A 13,752-nucleotide genomic window follows, 5' to 3' on the forward strand; every position below is an offset into this window, starting at 1 on the left:
TTACCCTTTTTGAAATACATTTGTAGTTGACAAGCCTGTTCATAAAGCATATGTTCAGGTTTATTTTCCAGGAAGTGCTCACCAAATATGTGAGGACGTCATTAGCTGAGGATGGGAAAAAATCATAGTTACAAGATTAGTGCCTATTTCCTCACCACCGCTCTCTTAAAGAAGCCCCTGTATTGGCCCTGGAAATTTGGCTCAATAATATATCGACTTTCTATACTTAACCTCGTTGGTACTTTGATATTATTTATGACATGATTAGTTTGATAGGGGCAAATAAAGCAATGTGATCCGAGGAAGAGGAGTGGTTAAGTAGCATGGTGCTATCTATAGCTGGTTCACAGAAACTCGAAGCTGCTGAATTATTTAAAATCCTTGATTTTCAGCTTGCACACATTAAAAGTTTTCACACTAAGTGCCAAATGTTGCAAACAGCACTTTAACAGAATGATTTTGCTTTGATCCCTGTAGCAGTTCCTGAATAATTTATCACAGGTTATTGCCTTAATTCTGGAGAGGGATAGCGCAATAAAGGCAGATGAAAACACTCCAGTTGAAACACCTTGGGGCCTGCTCATTCCTCTGACATGGCCCTTTTGTTGGAACTATTTAGAGGTTATTAAGACGTGTCTGTAGAATTAAGAGTATGCTGTAAGGACGAAGACAGCCATCTTAATTCTAAAGACAAAGCACTATGACCCTTCACCTTTTCCCCGGCTGTTATTATATAGTAGAATTATGAGGGTAATATTATAGCTGCACCCAGAAGTGCAACTATAGTTAAAGGTCTGTCAGACTTCCCATTAGAAAACCCTGTTTTTGGGGTGTTTGAATGGGTTGTCTTGTCTGGCTCCACTTGGAACAAGTTAGCAATGTGCTGCGCGGGCTGTCAAATTGCAATTTCGGTTTTGATGGGTCTTTTGCCCCCATGTTGCTCTTACTTTTAGAAAGCCGCGGAAATTTATTTTAAGAAATCGAGGGGAAATCAGCAACAGGCCTAGCGAAGTGGCTTTTAAAGCAGCCAGCCTGTTCTTTTATTTGTAGTTATGAGAAATGCAGTAATTATTTCAAAATGGAAATGTGCTTATTCATCTGAGTTCTGGCTACCAAAATTCTCTCTGCACATTTTCGCATTCAGTCCTTCGCGTAATAACTACATTGTTCGACAGTGGTTACTATGCATCCCAGGAATGAATGTATCTCAGTGTTACATGTGTTGTGATCCTTCAGTAACCTTATGTTCCTCAGATTAGATGCAAGCCATTTGAGGTTCTTTGAGGATATAAACAAATAAGCATTTTTATTTTTTAAAAAACCAGTTGCTTATTCCTGTTTCTACCTCCCTTAATATCACACATATCTGGCAACAAGAAAATAAATCATGCAATGTGACTACTGTTAGAGGCCTCTTCTGAATTTTTCTTCAGACCATGCCACCTTAAATCTATACTTTTAGATAGATTCATCTTACTGAAATCTGAAAATAATGAATCTACACCTGCTTTGAGAGCCTAACATGGACTAGTAAGTTGATTATTGGTCTTACAATGAATGAATGAATGAATTTGGTGGCCTTAACATCCTTTTAGTGTCAGCATGTGATCACATAAATGTTTGGGGCATCTGTTCAATTTGAGCATTTGTTTTTACCATTTGGAATAAGTAGGATCTTCTGGCTAGTGAGACTTGACCTCAGTGGAACTTAATGAATTATCATTCATGATTCTCCCCGCTTAGACTTACAGTGTATGGTATGTTCTCCACGCTCGTTGTTTTAAAGAACGAATGATGACCCAATGAAACACATAGTTCTCACATTCTTTTTCTTTCATATCACATGTGATCGGTATTTTTCACACTTATTCATAACTTTAAATTTATTTAGCCCCTATTATTATCACAGAATCTTTGTACAGAGGGAAAGCGTGTATATACAGAGGGAAACCTGAGTGTGATGGATAGGTTGGAAGCATCTTGGTGCTTCCTGCAGTTCAAGATGTGTTGCGATCCCTAGCAGTGAAGACTAAACCAGCCATTGAAAGGAGAGGTGGACTGGTTTCACCTTCTCTGAACTGTCCCAGATTGACTTTGTTGCATGGATTTTGGTGTGAGTCATTAGGGGCTAAACTAACCTCCAAAGGCAGTAGACTCTCCTTTTTAATGGAAGCTGGATGGTCATCTGTCAGGGATTTGTCGGGTGTGATTCCTACATTGCAGGGAGTTGAACTAGATGACCCTTCCAACTCTACAAAACTGTGATTTCTGTGATCTCTGTAGCCATGCACTGTGTAGCTTTAGGTCAGGCTTCCTCAACCTTGGCCCTCCAAATGTTTTGGAGACTACAATTCCCATCATCCCTGACCACTGGTCCTGCTAGCTAGGGATCATGGGAGTTGTAGGCCAAAAAACATCTGGAGGGCCGAGGTTGAGGAAGCCTGCTTTAGGTAATGGCTTACAGTAGACTTTGCTACTGTAAGTTATATACATTTGCCATTGGAAATTATGAACATTTATAAGGGGAAGCAGGCTTCATCTGGAAATCATAAGTAAATGAGCTAATAGAAGAAAAAGGATTTTGAGAAATGACTTGGGTAGTTGGAATTATTCATACTGTCACACTGTTTGTATTGAATGACAGGCAGTACATCAACGTAGTCTTGGTCATAGAAAAGTTTCTATGACCAGGTCCATTCTGAGGTCTCATTGTAAGTCTAGTCCCAGAAAGAGAATTGTAACATAACCAGGTCCTGTCCAAGCCATTTAATTGTAAAGTGCCCTTTCCCTCTCCTGACACACTAAGTCTCATCCCAGATTCTAAGCTCAGTGAGTTATATTCTCCAAGTTGCCTATTCAGAATATTGGCTGTATTACTTATGCTCAATGCATTTTGTCAGAAATGTAAATAATTTTGGACTGAATTAGGTCAAGGGAGTGAGGGGACCTCATAGTGATGTTGATAGAAACACAAGTAATACAAAACAGTCGTGTGTTCAGTGGTATAGTGCTAAATTTTGAACTGATGGATCCCCATAGCCCAAACCCCAAGGGGAGGGAGAGAAAGAGAAAGAGAAAGAGAAAGAAATGGCTTTGAAGACATGGGTTCCCGTCCCTGATCATCCATGAAGTTCACAGATGACCTGGGACCAGTCACTGTCTCAGCCTAGCCTGCCATACCCCACTGCGCTCCAAGACTCTAGCAAATGTTGTTATCACTTCTGAGCCCATTGCTGTGCTCATCCACATTCTCCCTCCCTACACCATTGCTGTGTCCCTGGGCTCTGTGCTAAAAACAAACATAAAATATATTTGACAAAATAAACTGGATTTTCCTGTATAAGTTATGCAGATTAAAAACATTTACACTTGTTTCTTTGCTTTGTGTTATTGTTTCTAGTTCTAATCATGGGGAAGGGCAGGTTTCGCGTAGTGTATTGCAGATCTGGGCCCTCATTGGTGGATATCCTACCATTGCTGCCCACTAGGGTGGTTTGCTGTAAAACTATTTCCACAAGAAGAAAAAAGGCAAATATAAATCAAAGGCGAGGGATGCGGGTTGCGCTGTGGGTTAAACCACAGAGCCTAGGGCTTGCCAATCAGAAGGTCGGCGGTTCGAATCCCTGCGACGGGGTGAGCTCCTGTTGCTCGGTCCCTGCGCCTGCCAACCTAGCAGTTCGAAAGCACGTCAAAGTGCAAGTAGATAAATAGGTACCCCTCTGGCAGGAAGGTAAACGGCGTTTCCGTGCGCTGCTCTGGTTCTCCAGAAGTGGTTTAGTCATGCTGGCCACATGACCCGGAAACTGTACACCAGCTCCCTCAGCCAATAAAGCGAGATGAGCGCCTCAACCCCAGAGTCGGTTACGACTGGACCTAATGGTCAGGGGTCCCTTTACCTTTATAAATCAAAGGACAGGGTTCAATTACCTGGTTCTGTTAGTGAAAACCAGCGTAAGGACTTCAACTACTGCAACCAAACTATCTCCATCATCCCCCCCCCCTGTGCCTCCTCCGAGTCTGCTGGGGGGGGTCATCAGGAGAACCCCCAGAACAGCACATGGCAGAAGGGGAGATTGTTCCCTTCAGCAATTGTTCCTTAGACCAATGTTCAGTTCCACTCAAGGTTCCCATGGATTACATCTTCATATATTCCCTAAACAATGGTGCAAAAAATTGGACACTAAATCATGCTAATTTATAACTTCTTTACTAGGAGTCTGCATTGGTTCTGTGTGTACCCCGAATTCCTAGATGAATTGGGGAGATTCAGGGAAGGGTCCCACATTTCTGAGTAGAATCGCACCATTAACAAGGCATCTCAGGGACTCCCCAAATTTCCGAGCGGCCTTGCGGCGTAACCTGTCCAAAAATATAAAATAAATATGCACGACTTTTCTAGTTGTTTTCTGTTAAAAGAAGGTGAAATGGGGAACTTTGCTCCTTTTCATCCTTGTTAGTTTGGGTCCATACGTTGTCAGCATGGGTGATACAGGCTGGATAGATGCTATGTTGCGAATTCAGTAGGGTGGCTGAATATCATTGATGCCTCAAATTAGCCCTGTCTTGCAGTAAACATAATTCCAGCAAACTATATTTCTTATGATAAACCCATCTGATTAACCTTCAGACCAAAGAATTCCTATTCAGAGTCAGTCTGATTAACATTATCATTTTAGAGCTGACTATATGCAGATGGCAATGTCAACCCCCATTTTTTGCGGAGTCTAAAAATGGCATAGCTTATTTATTTACCTAAAAGCACCACTTTCCTCTCCTAGAGAGAGGACAGCCATGTACACTTGAAGTCTACATATGATTTTAGGAATTGTCTTTTAAACAATTTCAGCAGCTGTTGAATCTGTTTTTATAAAGAGGATGCATGGGTCAATCTTTAAAAACAAACATTTTATTCTAATAAATGTTTTCCATGAATTGCATGTTGATACACACACACACACACACACACACACACACACACACACTCAATAATGAATATACTAAATAATAATTATGGAAATATATATTCATACTCCATGCTTAGCATCTATTCTTGTTTCAAACATAAAACTGAACAGCTAAATAAATTTTGCTCAGACTATTTCTGAGGGATAACCAAGTTAGAATAAGTGACCTCAGTGCAGATCCCCATGCCTAGTTTAAAAAGAGAAAAACGAAAAATGAAAGTGGGAATATAAATAGAAGTTACTTTCTGTTTAATGTGTCTTCTGGGCTTTAATTTATTATATGATCTCATATCTACTATTTCAAGCTGAATACATTTTATTATTTCTATTGATAAGCTTATCGCTGCGCAAAAATCACTTGCTTAGTATTAATATTTAAGTTGGAGACTTAGAAGCCCTAGGTTTTTTTAAAAGAAAAAAGGGGGGGAAAGACGTTTACGCTAATGAATTAAAATCAGATATTGTGCTCATTATTGGCTGATCATGACTCCATCTGCTCTGTGCTAACGTGAAAATCAATTACTGTGTCTCTTTCCCACTGACAGCGTATGTTGATCGGACTGGCGAGAGATCTTCGAGGGATTGCCTTTGCTCTGAACACAAAGACCAGCTACACCATGCTGTTTGACTGGATGTATCCTTATTACACTATGACAATGCCGGCTCTGTGCACAGAGGGATGCCAGGTCCCTTGCATTAGTTTAATAGTGTGGCACAGTGGGGAAGAGGAAACAAAGCTAAATGAACTAATGCGTAATCAGCTAAAATTACAGTACAGTTGCAATCATACCATTAACCGAGAGGGCAACATTTGGAGAGAGACCACAAGGAGGTCACTTTTGGCAGAGCGGGGGTTGTGCCACACTAATCCCTAATTATTCTCCTACTCTATTGTTAGCCTGCAATACTTAGATTAATTTAAAGCCCTTTAATTTACAGTGTGATGTACCTCTGCTATCGGGGCTCTTTCTGATTTCTTTTTATTATCATCATAATCCACCCATTGAAGAAATTGTATTTAGTATATTTTAGTCATTACTGTGTAAGTAACTATGAGATCTCTCATGTGACATTATGCATGCTGTAGGATTTCCATTATTTGAGTCTTCTCTTACGCTGTGCTGGGAAACCAAAATTACTTTTTCTGCAGATATTGGATGCTCACTTGTGGGTTTGAAAGGGTGGGGTGAGCAAGTTGAGCAGCTTGAGTTCCTAGGGGATTTAAGGGTCTGAAGCCTACAAAGCCATGGGCCTTTCTGGACTTTTACAACTTGCCCACCTTAGGTAGTGGCACCTGCCCTGTGGAATGCCCTCCCATCAGATGTCAAGGAAATAAACAACTATCTGACTTTAAGAAGACATCTGAAGGCAACCCTGTTTAGGGAAGTTTGTAATGTTTGGTGCTGTATTGTGTTTTTAATATTCTGCTGGGAGCCGCCCAGAGTGGCCGGGAAAACCCAGCCAGATGGGTGGGGTATTATTATTATTATTATTATTATTATTATTATTATTATTATTATATCACCATCATCATCATCAGGTGGATAGTATATAAAGTCAACTCAAACACTTTAGGGCTTTAGCAATTTAAGATCTTCCAGTTGCAGGTTTTCTTAAGTAATATTTAAACTTGTTTTTGTGTTTCTCCTGCCTATATAGAAAAGTGGTTTGGGTGTTTTTAGAAAGAAAGAAAAAGGACACCTCACTCTAAAAATAGGATTTATTTATTTTATTTTTACATTTTTTGATTCCCTATATGTAAAAAAAATCAAAAATCCAAGCAGTATGCAGATTAAAACCTAGGAATATTAAAACTGTATCAAAATGATTCAGCAGCAAGTAGAATAAAAGGAAGAGAGCAAAAGATGAAGCAGCCATCATCAGTCATATGCATGAATTTTCTAGAGAGCCCTGCTTCCATTTCAGATGAGCAACATTTTTAAAAGATTCAAAAGTGGTCTTAAAATTGCTAGTGGTGACCCCCTTAGATATCCTCTTCAGATTTGAGGAAACCACTCTGATTTTACTTCTGTCCACTAGATGGCAAAGATGAACAGAATTCATAACATCTTTGACTTGGTCTTTAACCTGGGAATTATTATGTTTTATATATTATAACAGTTCTTGGGTAATGTTTAGAAGCGAATAGCCCAGCAAGCAGAATAGTAACATTATCCTGTAAAATAGGATTGTTTGTAGCAGGCTTGCTTATACTAATTGGGTTTCTGTAACAAATCAGGCTCCTTGGAAAAAGGCCAAAGGCTTTTCATAATTGTATTGACAAGAAAATGAATATGATAAATGGTGTTCATTCAGTTGAGAAAAGATTTATAGTTTTTCCCTCTGGGCAAAGGATGAAGAGCAAATATGTGCAATAATAGAAAAATCTGTTACAAAGTTGTTATTTGATCTCTCATAAGGCTTTATTAAAATATCTCCAAATATTTTAAAGACATTTCTGGTGGTAAGGTATATAGGCTGTTCTTGAAGTATTGCGAGGGAAGGTGCATGGAACTAAAAATATCATGAATATGAAAGTCATTCGTTTCTTTTAAAATATTGATATGTCAAACTGTCAGTGATTCAAGTGTTATATTTTGGAAGTTGGTTTTCCTTGTATATTCAGCAATACAGCATATTAGGTGTGCAGGGTACTTTTGAATATACAGGAACAATATTTTCTAAGACCATGCGCCCTTAAGCATAAAATCAGAATGCAGTCTCATTAACATAGTTTTAGTAGTCATGTGGTTCTAACACTTACTTATCTCAAGAAACTACATACTTTGATCATGTTATATGACCTATTTTGTGATAATCCTCAAGAAATAGGTCCTATAACATGATCAAAGTATGTAGTTTCTTGAGATAAGTAAATATTAGAACCACATGACTATTGAAAACTCTGTTAATGAGACTGCATTCTGATTTTAATCATTTGAATGAGTTTGTGTTAGACACTGCTTTGAGAAGTGTAGCATATCTTTTAATGTAAATTTGATTCTAGTGTACATTTGATTGGTTATATATTGATGTCTGCAGATCAAAATTTAGTGGAGGAGGGGAAATTCAAGTCTTATCAATTTGTCCATAATTATCCATTTGTCCTAAGACTTCAATTTCCCCCTCTTCCACAAAATGCTTGCCCGAAACTCCTGGCCAGACTTTGTGAGATGAAATTTTTGTCCATAGGCACGTTATAAAGTGCAAGACATCCCTCCAGACCATGTAGACCCTACTTCTGAAAATCCAACTTCCAAGGGTTCAAACCCATAGGTTTTGGCTTTTGGCAGCAATCTTTTGCTCCATCACTTGTTAGATTTTGCCAGCTCAGCTAAGCCGAGGCTGCCCAAAGGAGCAATCTTTTTAGAATAACAGTCACAACAGGTGCCACTCTGACCAATGGACATCCCATTGCCAGAAGCCTTCGAGTGCACCCAGGCTCATCACATTTGGCTTCCAAGTTGACAGGTTACTGCATTCACATTATGACCAACAGTGTTGCCACAAAAGCCTACATCACCAGACAGGGAGCCTGTGCTCAAAATCCCTGAAGAAGGAGGCAACCTCCTGTTTGCTTAAGGAGAGAGTCATCAGGGCAGAATCAAGTAGACTGGCTCAGCTGCCAGTCAGGACCCTCCCTAAAACAGGAGATACTGCAGCAATCTAATATCTACTGAGGGACGCGGGTGGCCGATCAGAAGGTCAGCAGTTCGATTCCCTGCAACGGGGTGAGCTCCTGTTGTTCAGTCCCAGCTCCTGCCAACCTAGTAGTTCAAAAGCACATCAAAGTGCAAGTAGATATATAGGTACCACTCCGGCGGAAAGGTAAACGGCGTTTCTGTGCGCTGCTCTGCTTCACCAGAAGCTGCTTAGTTATGCTTGCCACATGACCTGGAAGCTGTAGGCCGGCTCCCTCAGCCAATAAAGCGAGATGAGCTCCGCAACCCCGGAGTCGGCCACGACTGGACCTAATGGTCAGGGGTCCCTTTACATAATATCTACTGAATGTTCAGAAACTCCACTAAAATTTATTTATTTTTGCTAAGAAAACAGAACATCCAAGTTATCAATGAAGGAAAGCAGATATTAAAAAAAGTTGAATGAACTGTCTATGAAGTTCCTTCTGTCACTATACTAGGCATCCATGAAATCAAGCATGCCAGAAGCCATTCTTCCTTTGGGTTTCCATCACCTAAACTTTATCTCCAAATACCTACTGCTAGAGCTCCTCAGTTTTGATTGAACTGGCTAGCCATATCAGGATATTTGCAGAGTTTTTACAGCGGAAGTTATCAGAGCATTTTGCTCTGATGGCTTTCCATTTAGGACTAGGAGCATTGATATATTGATTGATATCCTTGTTTTTCTTCCTTTGTAGCTACACAGGGTTTTTTTATTAGTGTTGTCTGTTCTTAAACTATTCCTCTAACTTTAGCATGGTTGATTCTTTCATTAAATTTGCCTCTGCTGCTCTTGGGCTGCCAGAGGTTGGACCCGTCAGCAAGATCTTTGATTCTCTAGTGATTGATATGGCTACAAAACAAAATCTTCAGTTAGTGCACATTAAGATTGTCTTTTGAAGCAATTTGGCTTGGTTTCAGAGATAATTTATAGCAGCTAAAGAATAGACCTCAAACCTTAGTCATGTTTTTAAAAGTAAGTATTGAAATGAAGCTGTGTGTGATGAGAATCTTTTATTAAGAATTTTATCTTTAACTTACATTATGAAAGATACCCGTCATATCTCCCTATTCTTCAAAGAGCTATTGAGCTGTGGTATCGTGAACCAGCATGTACTACTCCTATTTTGAAGCTCATGGCTGAGATGATGCAAAACAGGTAGAATTAATCATAGGCTTGCTCAACTGTCCTGATAAACTTTAGAGATTGTATTATGTTTTCAGACTTGGAATATGCAACTACCATTGCCATGCTTTGGAATTCCTTCAAAACAAACTTTATTTTGCATTTGTGAAAATCACATCTGAGATTCCTCTGGGGTCTTTCTTCAAAATGATGTTGACGTTGAAAGGTCACACCTTAAGGCCATGTTCACACAAACAATTGCAGTCCTTGAAGTTCTTGTGCAATGTTGTTGTTGTTGTTTAGTCGTTTAGTCGTGTCCGACTCTTCGTGACCCCATGGACCAGATCACTCCAGGTACTCCTCTCTTCCACTGCCTCTCGCAGTTTGGTCAAACTCATGCTGGTAGCTTCGAGAACACTGTCCAACCATCTCGTCCTCTGTCGTCCCCTTCTCCTTGTGCCCTCCATCTTTCCCAACATCAGGGTCATTTCCAGGGAGTCTTCTCTTCTCATGAGGTGGCCAAAGTATTGGAGTCTCAGCTTCAGGATCTGTCCTTCCAGTGAGCACTCAGGGCTGATTTCCTTCAGAATGGATAGGGTTGATCTTCTTGCAGTCCATGGGACTCTCAAGAGACTCCTCCAGCACAATACAGTCCTGCAAATATTTTGCTCAGCGGTGAATCCCATTAAGTTCAATGGGATTTACTCAAACTGGGTCCTGTGCACACTGACTTGAGAATCAGCTTCATTGAACACAGTTGGACTTGCTTCTGAATAAATATGCATAGGATTGCTCTGCAACAGGGGTCGGCAAGCCTTAAGCAGCCTGAACCGCTTCACTCCCCCGGAGATCTCTCTGTGGGCCGTTCCGGCGCGGAGCAGGCGCATGCGCGGACGCTATTTTCGGTGTGGAGGAGGTGCCTATAGCTTCCTATTGGCTGCAGGAGCTTCCTGCATCCGATAGGAAGCCCCGCCAGCGCCGCAGAAGTGAGTCCCCGAGCCGTGCTGTGCCGGTTTAGTGCAGTGCACGGGGACTTGCCGAGTGGGCAGCAGGGTTTGGGGGCGGCTCGGGGGGCGGTTAAACGATCCCCACGCGCCATATCCAGCCCCCGGGCCTTAGGCTGCCGACCTCTGCTCTACAAGTTGATCATTGTCAGGACTGCTGACAAATAGGTAGAAGGGGTAGGATTTGAGGGCCAGCAGACACTTAGTTTTCATTTTTTAGAAAGTCAGTTGGACATTCGAGTAGAAAACTCAGAGCAGCTCTAAAGCTTTTGCACTCAGCAAACAGCACCATTGCTAAGGACGCTTAATGCTAATCAAGCGGGATGCTGGAAGGGATGCTGACACCCCCCACCTGAGACTTAGAAAGGGCCCCTTCCAGTATGGGTGGGGGACTACCTCAAGTAGGATGGAGGAGGATACTGGGGAATGTTTTTTTAAAGCACTGTGTCCATATCATTTCACTCCCCAAGTGGTGTTCCACTTGTACAGAAAAAAATCATAGATGGTTGGCTCATGCAACCACTTCTAGTTTGTTTGTCATCACTGGACTGCTATTTATTAATATACTATAAACATCATTACCCTGGCCTTTGACAGCTGAGATGTGTGTGTTTTTAGGACTCACCCAATTCCTATGGCTATGAACTGTTTTTAACTGTTATTAACACAATTTTAAAGTGTTGAAACCTGCCCTGGGACCTGTTGGTAAAGGGTATGTAATGTAATAATGATTACGATGATACAGAAATACAAAATGAATCAACAAATACAACCAAATAATAATTAAACACCTTTCAGCTGCAACAAGTTAATATTCCTATGGACTATACTATAACACAAACATGTTTATCAATTCCTGCAAAATGTTTTGTATGCATATGTTTTGCTGAGGGTTGTGAAACTGCACAAATTTGTTACTTGATCTATATTTGGAGCTTGATCTTTCATCCAGGAGCTCAAGGTTGTGTCCATTGTCTTCCCCTTTTACCTTCACAACAGCCATGTGAGGTGGGCTGAGAGTTGTTCAATCTTAACATTCATTTATCTATATCACACGTCTCTAAAATTGGTAATGCTGAGACATTAGAGGAGAAAGTTTTTGGAGACATGTTTACAAATACTGACAATGCAAAGAGGTGCTAGTAGATTAAATCTTCAAAGGAGGAAGCTCATTGAACTACTTTGCATATTCATGGTATTCATCTACCTATTGGTATGCAGAAAGCCTGTATTGTTCCCTTTAGAGAACATCATCAGGGATGGGTTTGCTTTTTCTGGAGTTGTGTATTGAATTAGGTTTTACAGGTTAAAATGCATAATACAATACACTTTGACATGGTGAAAATATGTTACAGGGTATCAAATTGTGCATTATGATAGGATGAGGGTTTGCTTCAGTTTCTTCCATCTGCCAGATGTTACCATTTTCTACAGTGTATGTAATACACACATTTTGTAAAGCATTTCGGTGCCATACAAAATTGCAACTTCTTGTAGAGAACTGAAAATCTGATAGGTCTCTCTGGTATCCACAAAGCTTTGCTATGCCTGTACAAATGAATGGAACATTTTGCTCCATTCCTTCATTATTTTAATTATTACTTAATTTAATTTAATCTAGCATTTCACAAAAATAGTACTGAAGCTATTTACAAAAGTTCAGTAGATGCAATAAATGAAAACATAAGTATAACAACAATTTAAACCACCAATAAACCAGCACTGTAAATACATAAAAGATGTCACTCATATGGAACAAGAAGAAATATCCGCAACTGTGGCAGGGTGTACGTGTGTAAAAGGAAGCATGGGATCATGCTTCATCCTTCTTAGTGCCTGTGAGATAAATCTATTTCCACCTCAGCACCTTCATGATGGCTTTCCACATATTTTGAAACTAATCCTTTCATTCCATACAGGAGAATGTAGTGAATATGCACCTTTCACTTGAAGAAGTGGGGCGTTGTGGTAGATCCTCTTGTGAAAATCACTGAGGGGAGTTAATACTTGGAAGTCACTTTGAAAACTGCAGCTAGTGTAGAATTCAAATACTGAAATCAAGGTGCTGTGTTTTTTTTTAAAAAAAATGCTTTTATTTATTTAAACAAGAACATTTATTCAGTAACAGTAAAATGTCTGGCCCACCAAAGCAACAGAAAGCTTCAGGGGGTTCCAACTTATAAAAAATGTTTTTTCTATTAAATTGGCCACTGTGTTTAATCAGCACTATGTATTAGTTCTCTTCTCTTCACAACTGTCTTCTTTGCATTTTGATTCAGATGCGTCAGTTGTTCCCGCTTACAGAAAATCCATGCAATAAGCAGTTAAATTCTTAAATAAATAAAAAATTAAAAAACAGTGTTCTGTGGCTACTTAACATGCTCAGTCCCCATTGGACTGTTTTGGGGTACATCTCCCCACTAAGTCTCTCTGTGTTTTCTTTCCTACTTCGGCAAGTCTTGGGGGTTCTCCTGAGCATACCTCCCTCTGGTTTCTCGGCACCCCTGATTTAGCTGTTTGACCACCATAACTCAGTACAGTGGTGCCTCGCAAGACGAAAAGAATCCGTTCCGCGAGTCTCTTCGTCTTGCGGTTTTTTCGTCTTGCGAAGCAAGCCCATTAGCGGATTAGCGGATTAGTGCTATTAGCGGCTTAGTGGGCTTAGCGGATCAGCTGATAAGCGGCTTAGCGGATCAGCTGTTAAGCGGCTTAGCGGATCAGCTGATAAGCGGTTTAGCGATCAGCTGTTAAGCGGCTTAGCGGATCAGCTGATAAGCGGCTTAGCGGCTTGGGGAAAAGGGGGGGGAGGGAAAAAACCCTGCAGGAACTCGCAAGACATTTTCGTCTTGCGAAGCAAGCCCATAGGAAATTCGTTTTGCGGAGCACCTCCAAAACGGAAAACCCTTTCGTCTAGCGGGTTTTCCGTCTTGCGAGGCATTCGTCTTGCGGGGCACCACTGTACCTGAGTTCACTGT

General features: G+C 40.6%; 1 protein-coding gene across 7 annotated transcripts in view; it reads left to right on the forward strand.

The window, feature by feature from the left end:
* Window positions 1-13,752, forward strand: part of RANBP17 (RAN binding protein 17) — a 181,266-nt gene that overhangs the window by 119,468 nt on the left and 48,046 nt on the right. For 6 of the 7 annotated variants that reach the window (XM_028722173.2, XM_077926479.1, XM_077926480.1 and 3 more), the window contains 2 exons: window positions 5,510-5,598; window positions 9,699-9,806. The exons of the other annotated variant lie outside the window; for it this stretch is intronic. In XM_028722173.2, the coding sequence (XP_028578006.2) occupies window positions 5,510-5,598; window positions 9,699-9,806 (197 nt within the window). The remainder of the gene's footprint in view (window positions 1-5,509; window positions 5,599-9,698; window positions 9,807-13,752) is intronic. 7 annotated transcript variants of the gene reach the window in all.

The sequence above is a fragment of the Podarcis muralis genome, chromosome 3 (assembly GCF_964188315.1).
Source record: "Podarcis muralis chromosome 3, rPodMur119.hap1.1, whole genome shotgun sequence".
In the NCBI taxonomy this organism is placed as follows: Eukaryota; Metazoa; Chordata; class Lepidosauria; order Squamata; family Lacertidae; genus Podarcis; species Podarcis muralis.